Source organism: Pseudopodoces humilis, chromosome 6, assembly GCF_049639895.1.
Source record: "Pseudopodoces humilis isolate 2021_Gansu_Grassland_sample_001 chromosome 6, ASM4963989v1, whole genome shotgun sequence".
Classification (NCBI taxonomy): Eukaryota; Metazoa; Chordata; class Aves; order Passeriformes; family Paridae; genus Pseudopodoces; species Pseudopodoces humilis.
Window position 1 is genome coordinate 36,400,808 of NC_142205.1, and position 24,932 is coordinate 36,425,739.

The 24,932-nt window shown below is 34.5% G+C and overlaps 1 protein-coding gene across 1 annotated transcript in view; it reads right to left on the reverse strand.

Moving 5' to 3' along the window:
- The window catches only part of GALNTL6 (polypeptide N-acetylgalactosaminyltransferase like 6), a 423,143-nt gene that overhangs the window by 252,275 nt on the left and 145,936 nt on the right, over positions 1-24,932 (reverse strand). Inside the window, exon 2 of the mRNA XM_005517623.2 lies at positions 9,473-9,581. Within this exon, the coding sequence (XP_005517680.1) occupies positions 9,473-9,581 (109 nt within the window). The remainder of the gene's footprint in view (positions 1-9,472; positions 9,582-24,932) is intronic.

Here is a 24,932-nt window from a genome sequence, read left to right on the forward strand (position 1 = left end):
TCACTAACTGCTATCATGGTCAAAACAGACTCAAATTGGGGAGAAATTAACTCATTGCCAAGAAATGCTCAGGGTCTCAAAATTTCTATGTATGACTTCAGAAGCCTCAAAAAAATAAGAAAGAAAAAAGATAAAAATATCATCTTTATCACCATTTATTACAGACTTTAAAAAATTGTTCACTATATAGACTGGGGGAAAAAGTAATTTCAATACCCGGCTGAAGTGGCAGCATGTTAGTAACTTGCTTAACTTACTCATTAACAGCAGCTAATTAAAATGTCAGCCTTCCAGAACTTCAACTACTCACAGCTTTCACTCTTTTTGTGAAGCATATGAAGTTTGGGTGTTTTTCCAGTATTACCATTCTAGTGAAAGCTGGGAACAAAATAAATAGAAAAAAAATCCAAATAAACTAATGCTATTTATTTAGAGGCTTCTTTTCTTTTTGTGTGACAATACTAGAAATAGATTAGTCTCTCAATGAAAAAGTCCTTGAAGTATTCAATAACCAGAGTTGCTCAGAAAGGAGACCTGGGAGGACAACAGAATCGGTATCCTTTTAGAAAGGCTGCAACTTGCCCTCTGGAGATTAATCCTTCCCCACCTTACACACCAGTACCCACTGTGTTTTAGATCAGTCTCACCTCTTGTAAACTGGCATGGAATAAAAATGCAAGAAGCAAGTAAAAGTACCAGTAACCTCATATTCATTAACAGTAGTTTCCAAAACACACACAAGCTATCTAAGTACTTAGCACGTAAAACAGAAGTAATGGTCAGGGTAACCTGAAATTACTTCAGCTATCTTTTAAAAATAGAAAAATGTAAACCATTTCATGACAAATTTCAAGAGTAAGACTGTTTACATGTTTTAAGAATACCTATAATAAATATAAATATGCATCTTGATTTTTTTTTAAAAACTGAGCATTTTTCCACTGAAACTCCTGGCAAGTTTTACTATTCACATTTCAAAATCACCTGCAGAACTTTCAATCTAAAGCATGCCTTAAAAAAAAAGTAAAAAAGTTTATTTCTACCTTGTAGCTCAAAGAACTTGGCAGGTTGGCAGAACAAAATGTCACTCCCAGAAATCTGTTTTATTTTTCTACTTTCTTTATATTATTCTTTATATTATATTATATTAGTATATATCTTTATATTATATATATTATTCTTTATATTATTATTTTCTCTTTATATTATATTATATTATATTATATTATATTATATTATATTATATTATATTATAATTTCTTTATATTATTGTTATATATATATTATATATATTACATATATTCTTTATATTATATTATTCTTTAATATAATATATATTATATTATTATATATCTTTATATTATATATATTATTCTTTATATTATATTTCTTTATATTTTATAATATATTAATTATTTATTATTATATTTATATTAATATTAAATTATATTACTTATATTTATATTATCTTTCTTTATATAAAATATATAATTATATTTATATTATTCTTTCTTTATATTTTCTACTTTCTTTATATTTATCACTCCCAGAAATCTGTGTTATTTTTCTACTTTCTTTATATTAGGAAGAGGATAGCTTCCCCCAGACAACACTTCACTGCAAGCATTCAGGGCAGACAACTTTGTATTACACAATCCCATTCAAAAGGTAGCTCTGTTCCCTGAGAAGCAGTGATTACAGGGTATAACTTGATGAGCTAGTGTCTATAAAGTAAATTATAGCAAAACAATCATACATCTCTGCCTTTTCACATATATTCACTGGATGTCAGACAAATGGTTTCACCAGTCCAATAATTTTCCTCTGTCAGCTTATTTAATGAAAACAGGAAGGAAAAGAAAGAAAGTCACCTTACACATATTTCAGTCATAAACTGCATTCAGATAACTATACTAGACTTTTGTACTTGCAAACTTAATTCAAATCCTCAAAAGAAAGAAGCTATGACAGGAAAGTAGGCACTATTTATTGGGCTTTATTCTTTTTTTTTTTTAGGAATCTAAGCATCTTGTTGGCTTTTTGAAGACAAAAAGGTTAAAACAATACTCCAAAAGTGTTTTTGTGTATGTAGCTATGTCCCCTGCCTCTCTCCTTCTTTTCCATATTTCAGTTTTCACAGCAAACTAAGCAATGTTTCTTTGTTCCACTGAGTCAAGCAATAATTGCCTTGAAGTGACAAACTTGATTATTTTTACACCCATCACAAGAGCTAATAAGATCAATTTAGATGGTCTATAGAGCTCTCCCCCTCCTTACATACAGACAGGTCTAGCCTGAAGGTCTCTAAGCTTTTTGGTTATTCCAAACTCTCTGTAAATGAGCCTCATGTTTTTGAAGACTATGCAGATAAAATCCCTTTTCCAGAATTACTACAAAACATCTCTCTCTTAAAAAAAAAAAAAAAATACAAACATAAAACCAAATCAGCCAAGTACCTAGAAAGAATTCCTACTAAACATTACTTAGATAGGCCTGAAAATGTTTAAGCACAAAGATGCCAAACAGAGTCAAAATCAGAACCATCATTCTAGAGTGCAAATGCCAAATTAAAAGACCCATTTTAGCTGACATGTCCTCTCATACCCCTCACTCCCAAAAAGCCCCAAACACAAAACTTCTTAAGTCAAGTTTCCTCTTTTTTTAGGCAGTAACTCTATTAAATCCCCACGTATTACCCATTAAATACATTCACCAACATCAGCTCTTGATCACTAATACTGATGTAAGTCCATGAAGACAGGTCTTCACCACTTTACTGAACAGGTAATACTAGGGATTATCACAAGCACATGGCATCTGCTTCTTATTGTTTTTACTTTTTAATTTTTTTTTTTGCTTTGGCTTGTTTGTATCTTTCTTTTTAAAAATGTGTGAGCTCTCAAATCAACATTCAAATACCATGGGAAAAGGTACTAGACAGTAAACTTTGGTTTCTTCGAGATTTGAAACCACATATCCCTGCACAGATTAAAATATAGAAAAAGATGAAAACCTAGCAACTTTAATAGTTCTTCTAAGAGAGTACTTCTTGAATTTTGGACACTGGTTTCATTTGAGAATATGTATCACTGATACAGTGAGAGTCAATAGCTATTTCTTGTCAAGTTTCTGGAAATACAATTTTCTTTCCGCCTATCAAGGTAAAAATCAACATGCCAATTCCCAGCACAGAAAAGCACACAGAAGATAATTTTCAGTGTTCTAAATAACAGGAGTCATATTACGAAGTCTGCTTCTTCCTCCTTGGTCACCCTGGTAGCTCTTAAAAATTAGCTTTCTAATTACATTTAAATCGTTTAACTGCTGAGTTTCCAAAGTACATGTGTGTGGCAGGGGTGGGGACAGGGAAGAACAGGGAAAGAATCACATTTACTTCAGCCACAAAAAGGGCCTCATATCTGGCCAAGGCAACAGAGGCATTGTGCTTTAAAATAGAAGCTTGGCTCTAACTTACAGCCACCTATAAACTGTTTTTATGGATAGATTTAAGTGGCAAGAGTTAGTCCTGTCATGTACAGTTTTCTGACAGAGACAAATTTTGTGCAACTACAGCCTTATACTTCCTAGCTTCTTCTGCAGCAATGTAATATAAAGTTGTAACTTGAGATCCAGTGAAAATGTGTACCCAAGCTACCACTCAAATAATACTGTGATATTCCATTTCACAATCTGAGGAAGCCAGTCTGAAGTTACCCAGAGAAAATCTTAAGGCCTTGCAACAAAAAACCAAAACACCAAACCATATTTTCTAGCTATCAGGGTTTAAACTTCTAAAGAAAACGCCACTGAAAAAAAAATTCACTTTCCAAATCAGTATTTGAGAGTATAATAGTTTTATTGTTCTTGGCACCCAGCTCCAGGCTGATCTCACTGTTTTCAGTTGGACATCCAGACCATTAAGAGTGGTAGAATCAGATCACAGTCTGTAGCCCTTAATTTATGGAGCAAATGCATTTTAATACTTGAAACACTTTATGTAACTGCAGTAGATTGCATCCATCTTTCATATTACACATCCTGTATGTGCTGTCTCCTTGACAAGCCATGATTAACATTACTGCTTAGAATTTTTTAATCATATCAGACTTGCATTAAGATAAACTGACAATCATTTTTCCCTTTTATAAACAATACATTGTAAACTGCATGAATCATATTCATGATTAATGCTATGAACAATTAAGTTACGACTGTTTATTGAGACCTTGGCTACCACTGCAGTTCCAATTATACTGCAAATTCTCCATTTTTTCTAAAGCAATTGCAAGTTCAAAGATCTAAATTAAATTTAGTAAACTTGTTTAATATATAATGCTGACAAAATTCCCAGTGCATAATTCCCTATGAAATATGGCAAAAGTAAATCAGAATTTTAGCATACACTTCTCTTCCTGCACAAATTTTATTAACATTTATCTATATAAGTATCGCAGGACTAATTTTTTTCATAGACAATTGGGAATTACAATTACTTTTGCTTTCTGTATCATGCTGTCTCATATTTTCTAGAAACATACTGGCACTAGGCTTGATCAGTTCTTCTGAATTTAAGAATGGCCACTATTCAAAATTATTACAAGAATTAACCAAATATTTTAGAAGAAGTGATAGAAAAGGATCACCAGTACACAATTTCTTTAAGTGACACTGAAGTAAAATTTCCAGTGTTGGCTATTTGTTATTGCTGTACTCAAGTGCTCCTGTCTTTTGCCTCTTTTTGACATTCTACCCCAAGAATACAGAGCTCCAATCTATTTCCACTGTCATCACAAACATGTACAGGTCACTTATTTTTCAATATCTCTGCTTAGCTTGTTTATAAAACTAATCTGTATAAATGTTTGTTTGTAGAACTATAGAACACACTGTCTGTTTGTTTATAGAACTAATCTCTGTGAAATGCCTTCACTGAGGCATGTAAAGGTCAAGATCTTTAAAATCCCTTTCTCCCAGTCAAGGTAACATTTTAAAGAAGCAGAAAGGTAAAGACAATACTGAATACAGGAAAGAATTACAACCTTAAATCCTTCCCTCCTCAAAAGGCTTCCACATGCTATTTAAATATACAAATAGGAGGAATAAAGATTGCAAATGGCTCAGTAACTGCTGGAATAGATACTAGGTGTTACATTCTAAAGAATGTTACAGTTCATTCTAAAAGGTTTTTCCTTTGAGATCTTATTAGCAGACAAGATCAAAATGGCTCAACAGTCAAACATGAAAGTATTGACAGCCATATCTCTGAAGTCACTTATTCTATTCCTTAGCCAATTTCTTTTGAAGACAAACGGTTTTCTAAATTTATATTAACACAGCTTCTTATATTTTACCATTCTTTCAGAAGTTAGTTTGTTACACTAAATTTTCAATCCACCTCATAGAATGCAATCATTTCAGCATACACATGCAATCAGGCAAAAATACCTCCAAAGCATTATAAAGAAAAAAATAAAAGACTGTATTTAAAGAATAAAAATTGAAACCAAAGACGCCTTGCAGTATATATTCCTTCTACATGTATCTTATCAGTTATTAATATCACTGATAGAATTGATTACATGCTTTCAAAAATAAAACCTTACTTTTTTTTCCCTTTTTCTATTCAATCTGGTACCCTTTTGTAGTAATTTACATTTTAAAAGTTATTGCTTGTAGTTAGAAATAGGTTGTCATGATCAGAAACAGCACCATATCTGAATATAAACATTCAATCTGCACTTCTTTAAAAGCCCAAGAATCACACACATGAATCCTTCCTCTTGCCTGAGAAGGCTTGTAATTCATCATTACTGCTACTACTTGTAATTGATGCTAAAGCTGAGAATTTCTCGAGTGAAATAGATAAAACAACTTTCAGAAATGGTGGAACAATGACATTGACTGATTCTTGAGGACTTTTAATCTCACTACCCAGGACATAAAGTTAGAGGTGAAATCGACATGATGTCTTCTCATGGATGCTTCTGAATTACTACCCTAGGCTTTCATGGCTCTCTCCTGTGAGTCTCATCCCTCATGGGGGCATTGAGGGATCTCAGACTCCTAGTTCTGCACAGAAACCATGGAAAACCAGTGCTATCAGAGCCACAGAAGCTGCCATGCCCCTGAAATGAACGTCTTGGTAGAAATGTCTTCGGAGTCCTCCCTATACAGAGGAGGGAGACTTCCCTATATATGATGTAGGGAAGTCTCTGATAAAACAAAGAAATGGCAACTACAGTAACTGATTCATGGCAAAGCCAGACGTCTCAGCATCCAGGATTTCTACTCTCTGTAGAGATACAGGTGGATTTACAGTGCCCTGACACAACAGGCATTGTTGTAGCTGGACTAATCCACACACCAGGAGCTACCTGGGTCATTGCTACACAGGTTGTGTTCATGTAGGGTACACCCACCACTATGAAATACAGAAGACATTGTTTATTACTTACCAAAACAAAAACTGACAGATGTAGGATTTGCATTTGTTTACAGTTCTCATATTTTTAATGCAAATTAAGTATATTATTCATCAAAGCATGTCATCAGTTGTATTCCCAAAGGAAAAGAAATCAATAGAAACAGGTCTTATTTCAAATTCTGTTTTCTTGTCAAAAAGTTGGCGTAACTTATCAACTCCAATAAAGTCAGTTTCTCCGATTAGCTTATTTTGTTCCCTCCCACTTCATTGTAATATCTGATTCACTTAATGGGTCACTTTAGAAAATGGAAGCAATTAAACTTTTTTTTTTTTCCCCTTCTTTCTTTCCAAAGTATTTATCACAAATTTTTAGTTAGGAATTACCTTTTATTTTTTTAAAGGTTAGCTTTTTCTTTCCTTTACCTATATTTCAGTCACTGCTTTTGAGCTAATGATAACAGTAATATTCAGCAAAGAATGGAAGTGATTGGGTTGACAAAATGAACTTAATTTTCATTTCATTACATCTATTCTGTATTGATAAGATTGTAAGAAGTATATTTAAGTCATTATATATTCCTTTTTGACACTGTGTAAATAAGAGCTTGGATAACTGGCAACTAAATGTGTAACTTCCCTGTTCCCCAACAGTATAACAATTAGTACTTCTGCAACACAACAGCATTTCCTTGTCTTCTTGAATTCTATCAAGATTAACCAACTAATATTGTTAGAACTGGTTTGGAAGTCTTGACAAGTGCTTTTAAGTTAAGTTCTGGTTATGTGTAAAGCTTTGCTTCTCCATCCTTCACTTCAAGTACCTTCTCAAATAGTATCACCATGCTAACACCATGTGAAGTAACAATAGAAGCATCATAAACAGACATTTAAACCTCAGGTGTTTTAACAAAGCCCTGCAAAATCAAAAGCAACACAAGCTCATTTCAGGATTTATATGCAAGATCATTTGTAATTTTAGAGACAAAAAATGATGAGCTAAAGAACTTAAAATAAATAAAAATAATACCTTTTTTTCTGCATGTCTTACAAAAGGCTTTACTTTTGACTTCAAGAGGAGATACCATTCAAATTCAGAAACATAGGTTTTAATTGGTGGAATGAAAAGAGATCAAAATATTTGTCCATGAAACAGTAGTAGTCATGAAGAAACTAGTACCTCTCCTAAATTATGAAATTCATATTCTCAGTGCTTAGGAAATTGTAAGCCATAAACAGCCAGACTGAATTAAAAATATACTTCTTTTCTGTACAACAAACATCAACTGCCTTTCCTGAAATATCCCAAGAAGCCCTTTCACGTCGTGCTTTCAGATGGATTTTTAACTAATAGTGTACTTCAGCTAATGTTATTAGGAAGAGAAATTATATAGTATGTCCCAAAAGAGTGCACTGCTGATAAAGCTTTGCATTTGTATTACCATATTGTGACTTTCAAAGAAAAGAGCATAAAAAGGTATTTTAATCTATTGAATAATGATGACAAATATAAATTATTTAAAATATATTTCTAAAATGTCAAACTTAGCAAATAGTAAAATGAAAAAAAAAAAAAGTTTTCATAAAAAATGTAAATAAGAATATCTTAATATTCAAATGCTAATACAGTTATCATGTTGGGTTTAGGACTGGGAATTACAAAGCTACTTAACATGATTTTTCAGCTTCTCAGCCAATTCCATCCAATGGTTTGCACTACACATTGGCAATGCTTTAAGCTATCCATCAGACAATCATAAGTATTACTGTTATTGTCCAAAACATATGGGGTCCACATTACATATTTAGAAATTAAAAGTACATTGGCAAAGCACCCATGCATGTCCATTCCAACCAGCAAACATGATATTCCCCACATATATGCAAGCTTCCACATACATGCTGCTTTGTATACATTCTCTCTTACATATTTGTCATTTTACATTTTGCAATTTGGAACACAGCAATTGTTGATCTGACAGCTACCAAATTGCCTAGAACAATTTTCTTCCCCTCCCTCCCTTTTTTACCTTCTAAGCACATGTGGGAGGAAAGGATAATTTCTTTAGTTAGTGATCAAGATTCAAAAGAGGGAAAAATAGCTTACAAAATTAACATACACTTTCAATATTTTACTAGTTCAGGCTCCTGCAAAATTAAGTACGTACCAAGTCTTATGAATCTGTCAACGAGATACAGTTATAGAGATATTTTGGGGGAGGTTTTGGCTGTCTCAAGACAGTGGGATCAAGACAGCATAATTTGTTTTACAATAGTAGATTGGCCTTTGTAAAATAATGACTTTCAAACACTGATTAAGGTGTAATTCAACTGCCGCTTCTCTTCCTTCTTTCTAATTTAATTCATCTTTTGTTGAATAGTTGTATATTATGTTGTAAAAGAAGAATTCAAATCTGAACATGCTCTGATGACAGAAGAGGAACACAAACCATACTCTCTGCACGTATGGGATGCAGCACATGAGGGTACATTAAAATTACATTACTCACTGTAACAGTGTCCTTCAGTCTATTTGCAACCACAATTTTCTCTCATTTTCAAATAATTGTAGACTGTCAGAATGAGATGAAGTTGCTTTAGCAGACTAAAGGATTGGAGTTTGACAGTGGTAAAAGTGTCAAAGGTTCTTGGCAGCTATTGGTATTGAACACAGGTTTTGTTCATTGATTTAAGGACCATTTGGATTTTTTTGTAACATATCCACAGTCCTTTTGTAAACCAACACTCTGTCTGGTCACAGTCTGACAACTGACTTCAACATGAAAAATAATTTGTTGATAACATTTTTTCAGATTTTATAATCATTAAACAGTTACTAGCAGGAAACACATTGTCACTTGGCTGTTTTCAGAGATAAGATATTTGTGCTTGGTCTGACCTCTTAATTCAGAACATAATGTCCTTGTGATACTGCTGCAATCAAAAAGAAGTTGCTAGGAATGCCTCTTAAAGGACTCAAAAGAACAAATAGTCATAGAAAGAAAGAATGAGTAAACAAACCACTTTAATTTCTTCTGAACTCATGTATACCTGAACGCATAGCATCTTTTTGAATGCTTTCATAATCATGCCAGTCCTTCCTTTTCAGGCCATCAGTCCAGGTAAAGAGCTGTCCATCTCCCAGCCCCAAAGGAAGTGTCTGTGAAAAGAGTAAATAAACAAACAAATAAATATATACATACATATATGGTTCACATTATTACAGAGGAACCCTCATAATATGGCAGTAGCCATATTCAGCTTATTTAATGCAAATACTGAAACTTTACTGTGGTAAATGAAGCTATTTTTCTAAATACTGTGAGAAAACAGTGAATTTAGTTCTTGACAAGCAATTATTTGAAGCGTATCAAACCCCTGGACCCTAACATTTCACTTTTCAGCAGTGTTCTGATATGACTGCCTGGCAATAAGCTCATGGAGATTAAATGGACCACTTAAACTGAACAGGTTTCAAAAATACCTATATCCTTCAACAATGAAGCACTTTGATTTTTATTCCTTAAAATATCACTTGTGCAAAACTGGAGTTATATTTACTCTGCACTTTACAACGTTCCCCTTTAATTTTTTTGTAAGGCTTTTTTTAATAGCTGCTTCTAAGTTATTGTTATTCATACAAGGTCAAAGGACTGCCTCAAAGGCACAGAGCAAAGAAATTCTCAAAGCACTTTCAAATCCTGTACATCTTCATGATAAGCAATAGGGGGAAAAATACCCCAAAACACACCACCATCCCCACAGAACACCCAGAAAAGAAACCCCCATACAAGGTGTAGTTGGTAAGCTGACTTCCCCGTTCCAAACTTCAAATTCCTGGGTAAAGGTAAAAACTGCTTTTTGTTTCTATGCAAGATTATATTCCTAGAGTTGTTTTGTTTTTTTTTTCCCTCCCCGTCTCTTGATTCTCTCTGCTAAAAGCTAGTATTTTTATGGAAATTAAGAATTAGAAGTACATGAAACATTGATTCATTGCTAATAGGAGTAACATGAAAATTCTAGCTCTACTAATTAAAGGTTTAAATCAGTAAGTTGTCCAGAAAAAAAGGCATATATGATATGCATTCTAGAAATGCTCTCAAAGTTATGAGAAAACACACTCAAAAAGCAGATCCAGGGACACAACATCTGATCAACCTTCTACTAGGAAACATTGGAAGACCCACAAAAATCTCATGCCTGTGTAGCAGTGAAGCTTTGCACTTCATGTTTGAAGTTTGCAAACCCAAATACTGGACTCACCCATATTCTCTTACTGATTTTATACTACTGGCTGCACAGAACTGGTTGACACTTAGTGACTCCATGTGAAATTGTCCCACCATGGTCAGTTAGGGTTTCTTTTTTCTAGGACAGACAAATATTTGCCAAACTACATGATGCAGATCTGGTTGCTAAGCCATCTTTAAAACTGGGTTTCAAAGGTCTTTTGATTTGTAAGCAAGAAGTGAAGAATGCCAGGCGTGACTGGTTACCTTCAAGCAAAGGATGCTAGAAATCCTGGCTGATAAAGATTTGTTCTGAAAACATCTGCTTTGGGTCAGCTGAGAATGCTGGATATTCAGGACATAGTGTCCTGAGCTCAGTGCTCTCCAACAAATCCCTGAAATACTGAGGAAAATCCATCACATTCTGCTAGCATGGCCTACATTTCTAAGTTTTAATATTAAAGGTAACCTATGTTGTTACCTTTGCCAAACTGCAATCTAGATTGTTTATTCTTCTATTACCACTTTTGCAGACATATTCCAAGAAAACACTGCTGTCATATTTTAATATGATAAAAGTCAGAGGTACACACATAAAAGAACTGAAGAACTTAATACATCCTGATAAAAATATGTCAGGTTTTCAAAACATCTAAGTTTTCATGTCATTAAAATGAACTCATTAATTTCAATAATTCTTGAGTTCAAACAAGGCTAATGTTCTAATAGCAATATTAAATTGCTTGGGCTTAAAAGTCAAAACATAAGGTAGAACACAGGCTGCAACAGCATTAATCATGATTCTTAAGCACAATTTTCTAAAATAATCTACTCTGAAGCAGTATCTGGTTCTTTAAAAGTCAGACCCAGACAGATTGACTTCAATTAAACTTGTACCCTTCTCAGTATGGGTACAGCTGGTGTGAATCACTTGGCTCCAAAACTGCAAGGCTATTGAAACTATCAAAAGCAGGATAAAGTTAACTTTTATGAATTTTTATTCCTGTGCTCTCTTCTTTCCCTAAAAGTAGTTATTTAAATGGAAAGTTTGCAGGAGACTGAAAGAAAGCTGTGTAGTAGAGTTTACAGCTGGTTTCCTGTTATCTATTTGCATTTTGATGCCATTATTCTTTAAAAATATTTATTACATGTAGTTACTTTACCTGATGGCATTTACAAGTCTAATGTACCAGGAGACTCTCTTGCAAGCACAATATAGTTAAATAAATATATCCACTAAAATTATTCTATCAAAAGGATAAATATAAATCCAAATATCATATGACAGACAAAAACTCACAGAAGTCTTGCTGTGGCTCATATTTTGGAACAGTAACATTGCTCTAAGAGGAAACAGGAAATAAACCATTGTATTGGTGCCATTGGAAGTTCCTGTTTAATAACTGAGAGTATTGTTTGGATTGTTGGGATTTCTTTTTAATAAATCCCTTAACTCCCTCATGTGCTACCATGGCAATTTTTCAGCTCCAACATCCTTTCAGTGTAAGGGGAATTCAACAGAACGCTCTCGCGTGTCACTTCATAAAACCAGTATTCAGACATCTCAATGCTGACTGAACATTGTGACCCCTACAGGGACTGGACTTCACAAAATTCATTCTGTGTACACACTAGTTTCACCTGTGCAGTGAGCATGAAACAGGGCTTAGGAAGGGATGTCGAACTGCACAGATAAACTCTTTGGGAAGAGCAAGAGTTTTGCAGTGCAAGTTCTTTAGCTCTGAAGAAATCTGACCTACCTTCAGTCCCTCAAGTAAATATCTCCCTTGTCAGCAGCTGAAGGAAGTTGTTTTTTTTTTTTTTCTTTTTTTTCAAGTTGTTGTTTAACAAGATACAAAAGCACTTGAAAAAATAGGTTTCTCCATTTCAGTTCTGCCTAAGGGTAAACATATTGCATTCTGTAAGACCTTAAAACACAGTTTTTGGAATTTTTTAAAACCGCTAAAAGGCTCCATTGTAAAACTAAGTATGCTCACAGGCCTCTTTTATCCAGATGATAATGACTGGAAAAGCTCCCATTTCTAAAGCATTTCTAGCTGCTGAAGAAGAAAAAGAAAAAAAAAATTCAGTATTCTTATTCTAGCATTTGTGTTCTCTCTATATACTTTTCTCTCTCAATTCTCCATCTCTTTTGCTACTTTGACAATTTAAACTGTTTTGCATCAAACTAGAAGCAGCTCTGGTTTAGTTATACACAGGCTGGCTCTCTGGTGTAATGGCTGAATAGTAACAACCACCAAGTGTTGCTACTTGCAAATACATACAAGAAAGCCAATACAACTCTACATCGCATCTCAGAATGACATGTTCTGAGTAGGTGAATATGATATCACAGGATGGATTGTGCTAATGAATCTGGATTCTGAATTTTTGCTGAACACATATTTAACCATAAACTGGTGGACTTGAGTGAAATAAAATTAACGCAAACACATAAGTACAAATGCTAAAGAAGGCAACAAAAGAAATTCTTCCTTTTAGGAGTAATGTACAAACAGCTAGACCAAAATATTAAATTGATGCTATAAAATGCATAATGAATTCAGCAAAAATTGGTTTAGGAGTTTAAACAACTAACTAAGTAAGGTTGGGTTCTAATCCATAAAAGAAAAAAAATTATCAAGGGTTATTAATTTCTGTGTAAGCAAATTACAGAACCATACATCACAGGAGACATGGTATTCTGGAAATACACATTTGCTATTTGCATATCCTGTGTTTTTATGTACATAAATGGCAGCAACACTCCATGGATAGTGTGAAGTGTTAGTTCCATGTGTGCCTGTAAGAGGACTAGTAGTCTTTCGGTACATGCAAGAGCCTTAGAAATGGAAAGCATGACTTCAGAACATTATGGTTCCTTCCAACACACGTAGAAAGGCTTCTTTCTGGTGGAAACCAAGATGTGAGAAAAGACTCAGGCACACCTGCCTCTGTTTCCCCCCAGTACCTCATCCTAACATAAAAGTAAAGCTTATATGTGTTCTTTACTGACATATCAATACATAATGGTGAGAAACCAGCTCAGCTGAGTAGCTGAAACATACTCAGGGTTTTCCCCTCCAAAACATTTATGTAAGTCACCCACAAAAGGTGCAGTCTACTTCTACAGCCCTTAGTCTCGAACTCATGAACCATTTTCATCATTGCAGAACTACTGCAATAGAAAATAACCCATTGCATACAAAGTGTTGGATTTTGACTGACTGTCAAAAAAATTCTACAACAATTTATCATCCAACCATTTGCTACTTGTAGTATGTGCCTCTGAGTTACATATTTTTAAGTGTTTCAGTCCAAAAGAGATTACCCACCTACAGGAACGTTACATATAGCATCTGCCTTACTATTTCATTTTCACATTAACTTCAAATCTTTTGGGATGCAAGACTGATACAGTACTACGTAAACTGAGTAGACTCTTCTCCTCCAGAGAAGACTTAACATCTGGTTCAATTACAGAGAATATGATAAGCACAAAAAATAGCACAATTACCAAAAACTCACTCATAGACTATTAGATCCCTCAGAGAGGAAAAAAAAAAACTTCTCTACTTTGACATTTGAAAGCTTGAACTATGGAACAAGTGCCTTCATTGAATAATTCATTTATTTTTAATTTCACTCTGTGGAGGCAGATAATTAGAGGGGACTCAGGCAAGGGAAGAGGATATATCAATGGAAATGCACCTTTTTAAAAAAAAAAAAAGAATTACAGAAATTACAGATTTATTTTGAGCCTGAAGATTTCCTCACTGGCTCTAGGGACGTTTTACTAAACACCAATATATAATTGAATACTGCACTAACAAAACATCATATAATGATCAGCAAAACTACTTCCAATTGTTTAATGAATTTTAGGAAATAATCTTATTTAGACATAAGCACTTGTACACATTCAGGAAAAGATACACACAGGAAATAAAAGCAGTGAAGAGGTACTTAGACACCTTTGGGGATATTTCAGGAAAAGCATAAAAATAACCACTGTTTGATTCCTCTTTGTTCTTGAAATAAAAGCTTCTGTATAGTGTTTGTAAACAGTTTTGTGTAAAACACATAATTCACTACTTTTTTTGTATCCTAGCATAGATCATTCTCAGGACTCTAAGCTCTGACCAACTACTCTGATCAAAAAAGACAATAACAAAAGAATCAGAACTCACTGAGCAATTAATTCCTTCATCAAAATACAATTAAGGATAACTTTTTAAAGAATGGTGTCACTAGGTATAATACCACACGTTCATTATAAATCAGCTGCAAAATCACAATATGTTAATTTACCAAATTTCTCTTCTGGTATTATCAAAAGTATATGAAGACAGACATTCTCATGAAGCTCCATCCCCAGCAGTTGGGAAAGTCATGAGAACAATTTACTTTGAAAGATTTCCTCTTTTTCTGATTATGGTATGTTTTTGCACAAGACCATCAAAGTAAAATCTTAGCACTGTAGCAGCCAAATCTGAAGTGCTAAAGCACATCCCTTCTGGTGCAGTGACTGGGTGAGCAAACTAAAGATGAATACCAAAATATTATTTCCCTTAATGATGTGATTGATGTTAGGCAGCCTGATTTATGGAAAAAGTGTAAAACCCAAACATCACACTATCTGATGTCTACAACTTTATGCTTAAGCTCTGAACACTGCCTGTGTGGCTCTTCTTTCCTGTATCTCTTCAGTCTTAGACTGAAAAACAAAAAAGGCACCATATCTGAACTGAGATCTGCCTATAAGTACCATGCACAGGGAAAAGGTACAATACAGCCCTTAAATGTCTGTGAAACTCCCATCACCATAAAATGAAAGTATTAGATGTAGCAGTTTGGATCAACCATGAATATTCCCTGAAGATAGCAGGAGCAGGCATTGCATGGCTTAAAAATATCAGCTGATAGTTTTGAAGCTCCAGGCTACATGTTTCCTGCTCACACCCTACTCTGGGATTCTGTCCCTCTAGGTGGGGAGCAGTGGCTGAAGTACATGCAGTGGCAGGCTTTGGGGTGGGCAGCAGCTGCCCTGCACAAGAGGAACCCACATCTCGATGCCATCCACAGACAGTTCCCATCGGTCCTGCACCCCTGCTGGACAGCTGCTCCCTGCCAAAATTGCTGCCCATTGGAAAGACACTGAGGATGAAGCCAAGGTTGGCCAGTAATATGTAGAGAAGTACTATTTGCTACCAAGAGAAGGTGGTAAAGGCTCTAAATCTAGAATATTTCCAAAAAAATGAAAAAAATCAAAATATATTGAGATATAATTACTGCCTTTTATTTTTACTCCATTTTATGTACTTTTAAAACACTTAAAAAAAATGTGAATCTGAATTGTTTTCCATATCTTTGGCTTGAAGCCATATAATAGAGACTTTAGCACATGATGAATTTCTTCATATGCTCAGATTTCCTGTGCCACTTGTTTGCTATGCCACAGCAAATAAGCATTCATTGCACTGACATTTACATTAGTAGAAATAATTAGCCCAGCAGATCAAAAAAAGGGCAGCACTTGATTTAGTCTGCGACATCTGAATGACTGAAGGTTATTTCATTTTCGAAACACTTATATCACACTTTTTGTGCTTGTACACTCTAGATTATCATGGACAACCCAGTAACATCATGCCATCAATTTCAAATCAAAGCTGTTAATAATGTTATTTAGAAAATGCCAAGCTCCCCAAGCATTTCATTACAGAGACTTTTATAGACAGGTATAAAAAGCTGTTACTGCTGTACTATGGTTATATATTTCAGGTCACAAAACTGCAGCAAAAAAGCTGAAGTTAAAACACGGGCATGGAACTCCAGAGAAGTTTGTACTCCATATCTGTTGAAAGTGAAACATCATGAATTGCCAAAGGTGACCTACAAAGCCTGGCAGTGAACTCTGGCTTTCCAAATGACACAATTTGAACTGACTGTAGGACAGGAGGGAGAGTCTAGACTTAAGGGATCATAAAGAAGAAAATAAAATAACAATAATAAAAAAATAATCCTCAGACCATGCAACTCCCATCTCTTTCTACCTGCTGACCTAAGGTGCTGATAGATTTGGTCAATAAGTAAAATACCCAAACCTATCTTTTCTTGTTTTATTTTCACCCGTCTCATTTCCAATTCAAGGAAAAGAAGCCAAACTCAAATAACTATGATGGACTTAAAAGAACACATGCTGACCATGGGCTGCTTCTCTAGGTCTTCTTTTTCAACTGAAGACGACTTTGACAGCAAACTTTTTTTTTCAGCTGAAGCCCTTTGACAGCAAAACAGAGTCAGCTTACAGAAGAGCCTGTATCCATATTGGACTATTCATTTTTAGGAAGTTTAAAAATCATACTTGAAATCGTGGTAATGCTGCATTTTTTTTAACAACTACTTTTTCAGAAACTATTTTTAACATCAAAAGATCTAAAAGGGGTTTGAAGAGACTGAGCAGGATTTTTGCCAGTACTGGTTGGTTTTGAACCAAAAAAGATCTATAAGACCATTTTGATGAACAGTATAAACAATGGCTTCAACTGAGTCCTGGAAGAGTTTATTATATGCTAGGTTTCTGGGGTGTTTAACTATATACCACATGGATACAGAAAATTTTGGCTTTTTATATAAACAGCCTTCTTCTCCTTAAAAAAAACAAAACAAAACTGAAAACCAACACAATACCAGATCACAAAAATCAAAACAGAATCCTATGTTAATGGAAAGAACCACATTGTTAGTAATTTTGTAATTTCCAAAAGGCTGAATAATAATGATTTGAGAGTGTTTTTTCTTAATAGATTCTCCAGATTTTTCCTGAAGTTTAGAAAAATTTCTTTAGATTTTTACTATGCTAAATGTCACACTGTTTTGCACTGGCTATGGCACTGAACACAGAAAGTGCTTTTGTAGGATTCAAGTGTCAGGTGTTTTAAGCAGGAATACGTTTCTTGCTTTATCTGTTCTGTGATGATTATAAATCTTATATCCTAATGTAATTTACCTTTGCATTTCCATTATTAAAAAAGCATTCTCTCTCAGGAAACAGATTTTATAAACAGTAAAGAATGTTCACTACAGTTAGGTTACCCCTAATGAGTAAAATTCAACTTATGTGTTGCTTCATGCAACACTTTTTTTTTTTTATCTCCTCTGGTGCACCTCTTATAAAAATACCAGTTGCAACATAACTGGAACATTGTTCAAATCTCTATGGTACAACTGATATCATCTTTGCAGCAAACCTGAAACCACTGATTCAGTAGACCCAATAATACTAGAAGAAAAGATATCTACCAATTATTGTCGACAATCAATATCTTAACAGAAATGGCTATTTTTTGTTTTTTTCACATTCTGTTATAGGAGAAACACTGTAAGAGAAAGGTCAGATGCAGAAACTAACTTCAGTCAAATTTGCTACCTGGAATGTTTTAGCACAATTTATTTACAAAAAATCATTTTCTATAGCAGTGAGATAGTATATTCTATATTTTTGGCTACAGTATAAGGTGGATCTTAATTTCACCTCCAAGTGTATGTAGAAGCTAACAGTATTCTTGGAGTAATTTTTTAATTGTTCAAAAAGACAAGTACTAGATTTTTTAACAACTATTTTAATGAGCTTTAAATTACAATCTCTACAGTTACATCACCATACAATGTAACAGCTCAGCATACAGGTGAAATACAGTAACTTTTAATTTTATGTAATTGCACATTTTTAGAAATAGTAGAGGGAAAATATGGATTTGTTTGAATAGTATTTTTAAAGTATCTTGCTGATCTATGCCACAACAAAATTCATGTGCCATAGGTAGCTATTTGCAGAATGCTCAAGCTTTTGGCATTAATAACCAATTTTGTAATTTGCAGTTAATGTTACACTGGATTTAAGAAAAAAACGCAATGTTTAGTTAACTAAAGTAATGAACCCATGTTGGAAAAGAATTATCATCTTGCACTTTAAGGAAGACCTTAAACTAATCTGCCCAAATGACAGAAAACACTCTTATCAGCAGGCTTCTGATGCTGCAGCATATGCACTATTACTCGACGTCTCAGAATTCTTTTCTTATGTAGGCACTGGATAGTAATTTCCATTGTCTAAGAGATTCTCAAACAAAGTTCAGAGGCTGCTGCAGAAAACAAGCCGATTAAACATGACTGACAGGTTTACATTCTTGTTCAGTCATCTTAACACAAAGCTGATAAGGAGACCTCTTGCAAGGTGTTTGGAAGCATTACAATTTCTGTGCTTTGCGTGAACTCAATGCAGATTTACTGAGACCAAAGACAGTCTTCCTAGTGCTTCCAGCATACTGAAGTTTGCACCCCAAGGAACTAAAACTTTTGGTGGTTGTACATGTTCACAGATGACCGTGGAAGTCTGAAACTCATCTGCTTAAAACAGTTCCTAGGCTCTGAGCTGAAGACATTGTTTCATTTCCCTATGTAAAGTCAGATTGCATATATACTGCATTTTTTTTTCCATTCTCCACCACACCTCTTTTTACTACTATTAATAGTTTTTCGTTTTCTTTGGAATTTCACTTTATTTTTTGTTTAAGTCTAATCCTGCTTTCTCAATCTGATTTAGCTCCATACTTGTTTCATACTCAGCTTCCCAATCATTACCTTTCTTGTAAGAGTTTTTAAGTCAAGCTATTCCCATATTTATTCCTTTTTTATGTGACTCTCTAAAAATGACTTAAATTGAGAGAGATTTTACAAAATAGCACTGTTTAATATATTCCTTTCACGTGAGAAAAAGTTTTTCACTCTTACTTCCTAGCAATGGAACAATAACAAAATGATATAAGAAATATCATATTAAACCAGATTAGATTTGTCTCAACTTTAAATGAATCCAGTCAATTGCAAGAACAGGTAAATAAATAACACCAAAATAAATAGACTATAAAATAAATACAGAAAATTTAAAGGATTTTTCATATGGAGTTCAACAATCAATTGCAGACTCATGAAAATGCTTCTGGAAGTTCCTTTCAGGTATAATCTTACCCCACCTCAAACTGGATTGGGTATGCCTGAATCACATTTGCCCTTGCCAATTTCCAATAGCAGAGATTGCACAAGCACTCAAGGCAATTTCCTTCAATACTTCATTATTCTTGCAATTAGGGAATTTCCTCTTTCATCTAACCTGTGTTACTTGCCATAATTTAAGCCTTTCATTTCTTTGTTCTTTTCACCAGGGGCAGGAATGACGTATTTCCTTTCTAGCAGCTACATTTTCATGGACATGAAAATTATTTTTTCTCCTAGATTAAATGTTCTTATTTTTTAAAGTTCTTCTTAGCTGTTGTTGCTGACCCTGAAGTATATGAAACTTTGAGAACAGCATTACTTTGTTAGTAATTGGATAAGGCTAAGAATATCCGGTATAAAATGCTTATTAAAAACCCCCAAACCAACAAGAAACATGATTATTAAATGGATGAAGAACTAAGACAAGTACCAGGAGGCTACATTTCCTAAAAATAAGCAAGATTAAGTTATTTACTGTAACATACTTTTTCCCTGTTTGAGAATAAAATGGCCTTGCATACCCATGTTGTGCTTCATGAATACTTCATAGTTCAAATCTAACCTAACACTATTTTATGAAGCAACAGTGAATTCCCTTAATTAAAGCGGGCAAATGACTGAAATGTTTATAAATAATTAAGATAGTCAGGATTCAATTATGTTATAAACCTAAAAAGACACTGAAGTTTAACTGGACTCATACACTTAAAATTACCAAACTACTAGCAATTTTGATCAAACAAGTCTTGTACTTCTGGTTGTACCTGAATCAATGCTGAGTTTTCCCCTAGCAGTGAAAGCATATTGAAAGAATTCACATATGCAGAGAAATCCATCCCCATGTGGGAAAATAAGAACGAGAGTGAAAGGAGGCAAGACTTATGAGAGGTTCAAATCCAAACAACGACCTCTTTTTTTCTCTGAATCAAAAACTTTGATATTGGACAAAACTGATGAGATCCTCTGCCTAATGCCATTTAAGATGACCTTTCCATTTTATGCCAATAGTTTTCAATTAAAAAACCAATCACAGTATATTTCACTAAAAGGAGTGCTGTGATTAGTTAAATCTAATTTTATCAATAGCCAGAATGTGAAAAGCATATTAAAGTATAGGTGAACAGCTTTGATTGATACACCGAGTTTTAATTTCTAGTTCCTCATCTCCCACTCTTTTGGTAGGAAATGAAGGTTACACATCATTGAGCAGGGTAAGCTACTGAAGCTCAAATGTAGCACCTAAGATTTGGCCTTCAATTTTTCTCACACGTCCCCCCCCCACATTCTATAGAGACACCAAATTGACAGGTCTGGAACTATGAGCAAAGTTTTGAAACAAAATCCTTTTTTAAAAAAAAACCAACAAAAACAACAAAGAAAGATGAGAATTAAATTTAATTATCATAGTTCTTTTGGAAGAAGAATCTACATACACCTTTGCTATGGACTATTTTTATAGATTTTGAAAAAGTCTTCCTTAAAATGCAAAATAATTCTTCTCCAATGTGAGTTTACTTCCTGAGTTAATTAAGATATCCAGTTTTCTAAGAACTAGGACCTATCCCACATCCAAAGCTAGGCGTTTAAATTTGTGTTTACATAAATGAAAATTTGTGTTTACATAAATGAGTGTAGTCATTCTATTTTTCATCAGTATGCACAGCTCCTACAGATGTTACCTTTTAAGTTTGAGAATGTTAATGTTAGTTACTTGTCGTTCTATTAGGAACAGCGAGAAGAATGACACAGACTCTCATTGAGTCAGAACAAGGGAAAATCTCTAGTTTATTACTTCAGGCCTGTTTTATAGACAAATACGTGGAAAGTACAGAAAGGAAACTCTTATTGGTTAGTAAACTGCTACATCACCATCATTGGTCAGTGGGGCTCATCACCCCCCTGACTTTCTCCTGCAAGGAAAACAAGGAATAGAAAACAACACCTGCAAGGCTGTTTTGTGTCCCTGAGGATTGTTTTAATTCCTTCTCATGTTTTTCCCAGACTACTTTCTCAGGCAAGCCTGAGGAGCTATGTGGCCTGTAATTTGTACAGGCACTCTGGTTCAGATTTAGCATCCATAGTTACTATATCTAAACATCTTGTAGTTCATACCATCCTGTGGCATTGCACCAAGGAATTCAGCCTAAGACTGTGCTCAAGAGCCATTAAATGCTGCAAAAAGACATGGCAACCAGAGAAATGTTACTACACACTCCCCTTTGAGAACAGGTGAAGTGAGGTGTGCCAGACCCTTGCCATGACCCCCTGTCTGAAGGCCAGTTTCCAGCAAACTCCAGGCAGCAGAGCCTTCTGCAGCCTCCTGCTGGGCCACAGCTGCGGTACCAGTTAACCCAGGCCCTGCGGAAGCTTTCATCCCAGCAGGCTCACGTCCGCCTGCAGGCTGGCTTTCACCAGGCCTGCCTGAGAGCTTAGGAGAGTCTCCCTTCTGTCTTTGCAAAGTCTCTATGCATAAACATAAAACACTTTTATTCCCTTTACACTACCTTGGCTGAACTCAGTGTCCTTATGTTCCCCAGCAGAGCTGATATCCAGCTATGCTTCAGTGGCTCTAAGGCAAACTCCAGGGCTCCCTAAAAGACCAATTCTCTCTACAAGCAGGGCCATTATTACCATGTAGACACAGAGGAAAAATTATATTGTGACAGCTACCACCATGAAGTAGCTGGTCTTTAAAAATTGACTTTTTACTGATGACTGGTTACAATTATGGGGATTAATATTATTAGTCCCCCTTTTCTCTTAGATGGATATTTCAATACTCAAAAAGATCTGAACTTCAAAATTTCTCAGATCAGAAAAGGAGTCAAAAAGGAAACACATTAAATTGTCAGTTTAATATATATTAGAATCCATGGACACATTAAATTTCACTTTTCATCTATGAATATTAAACATTAATGAGGTTTCAGGTACAGAGATATTAAAGTGAAACATCAGAGAGCTGTGACTTAGCTCAAATGCAGAGAAAGGAAAGAAGCTAATAAAGGTCAAAACCACAGAACTACCATAAAACAGAACATACAATAGAAGAAAAAGAGTAATTCAAGCAAACTTGATATTAAAGGGGCTATTAAGAACTGTATACACATTTTCACAAGAGGAATTTTCATGTAAAACACAAAGAAATGGGAAGTAATTAAATACATAGTTCCATTCATGAATAATATTCAAACTGAGACACAACAAATATTTCTTGAGTTACTTGAGAACAACTTGTGGAGGAAGAAACTGAAGAATTCCTAAGCACAAACAAAATCATAGTAATAGCTGCATCCAAATCTCCCTTGTTCCTCCCATGACTCCTGTTTATATACAGATATAATAATGCAAAAACAGAGACACACAGGGATTACACAGAAAGGTTAAGTTATATGCCATGATTGCATGACAGCACACACAAAATACAAAGAAAGAAATATCTAAGAATAAACAGAAAAGCAAAATATCATAGGCCAACCAAGTGACAGCTTATTTTTTGTACATTTACAATTGATCTTTCTACCTCCATCATTTATTCCACACAACCCCTCCCTACAGGTATAAAAGCAAATATTCCTTCCCTCCACCCCGAATATAAAAATTTCTAGTTAAAAATGAAAAAACAATTAGGGAAATATTGAAAAGTATTGTGTAGCACATTTGACAGAAATATAGTGAGGCAAAATTCAACACTAGCTGTTCCATAGACAAAAAAAACCAACAACCTGAAATTCACAGATCTCCATAACTTTATACAGCAACTAGAACTGTTTCTAAGTTGTATTTATGGATGTAATTCTGTAAAATCAGTCACAAGCATATGATGCCTAGCACAGCACATTCTGAAGATTGTCAATAGTCAATTTAACTGAAAATTTTCATTTCTAAATGTTCTATTAGCAGTCTGATAGACATCTTTTCTATTATCACTCTGATATATGGTGGCTTGGCACACATACTATACAATAAAATACGAACAGCGCAATAGTAATTTGTAAAATATCTCAGAACTACATTTAGAGATAGATATATAATAATGTATTTTTATTACGTTACAGCATCTATCACCGTATCTGCAGTAACCAATATATGTGTCTTCAAAAGATAGGTATTAATATCTATACCTTTAGATCTTAGATAAAGCCAATTGAAGAAGCCCATCACGTAGGTAAAGTTGATCAGGTCACCGTGAATCCTAGATGAAACAAAGCTGACAGAATTTTCCTCCAAGTAATTTTCTGAACAGCAAAATCTGAGCCTCCAGAAACACTTGTGCATAGCCATGTGCCTCCCTGAGTTTAGACTGGTGAAGCCTGTTAAACCTCATATTGCAGGTGAATTATCAAACCCAGTCAGGGTGAAGGAGAAGGAATAAATTGAAATTGTGCTCTTTACTGTGCTCAGCATGAACCATGTTAACAGAAGGAAAACAAAAGGATTTAGTTTTCTGTTACTAAATTAAACACCATCACCCCTGCATTCATACTAAGTGCAAATCTACTGAACAGAAGATTTCTTTTTAAACAGAATTTCACAGTGCAAGCAAATCTTAAGTTTTTACCATGGTCAAACTGTCAGAAGTATTATCAACAACAGTTGCAATTAAAGTTTTATTGTAGATACTTCACTAGGACAAGTGTCTAACATCCCTAGTTAAGAATCATAAGCCTACAATGCTCAGCAGCAAAATCTAGTTTTGGCCCAGATGTGTTTACAATTAAAGCAAATGAGGAGAGAAATATAAGCAATGAGACAGTATTATTCAGCATGGAAAATTATGTTTTCAGTACACTATGAGGAGTAGTTATGTTATTTCATAGATCTGTACCCTCTGCTCCTCTGAGGCAACACAAAAGGAAGACCAAGGTCTCCTCAGACCTTGTATATGGATCTCATATACAATGAGTATACCAGGTACAGGTATACTGAGATCCATGGACTAATGAGAATTAGTATTTGAAGATTTAATAAAAGAGCTGGGGTAATCTCCAAACCACTTGGGGATTAAAATCAAGAAGAAAATGTTTAATGTTTTATATTAGGGACAACAATGAGACATAGTCAAGGCACTAGTCTTTTCATTGTTCTTTGTCATTTCTAAGGAGAAAGAGACAACAGGGACTGAGATGCTAATGCTTGAACAAATACTAAGCTCTATGGATCAGTAGAAGAGGTTGCATGTCCCTGAAAATATGGGGAAAGAACTTTAAGTTTTTGATTCG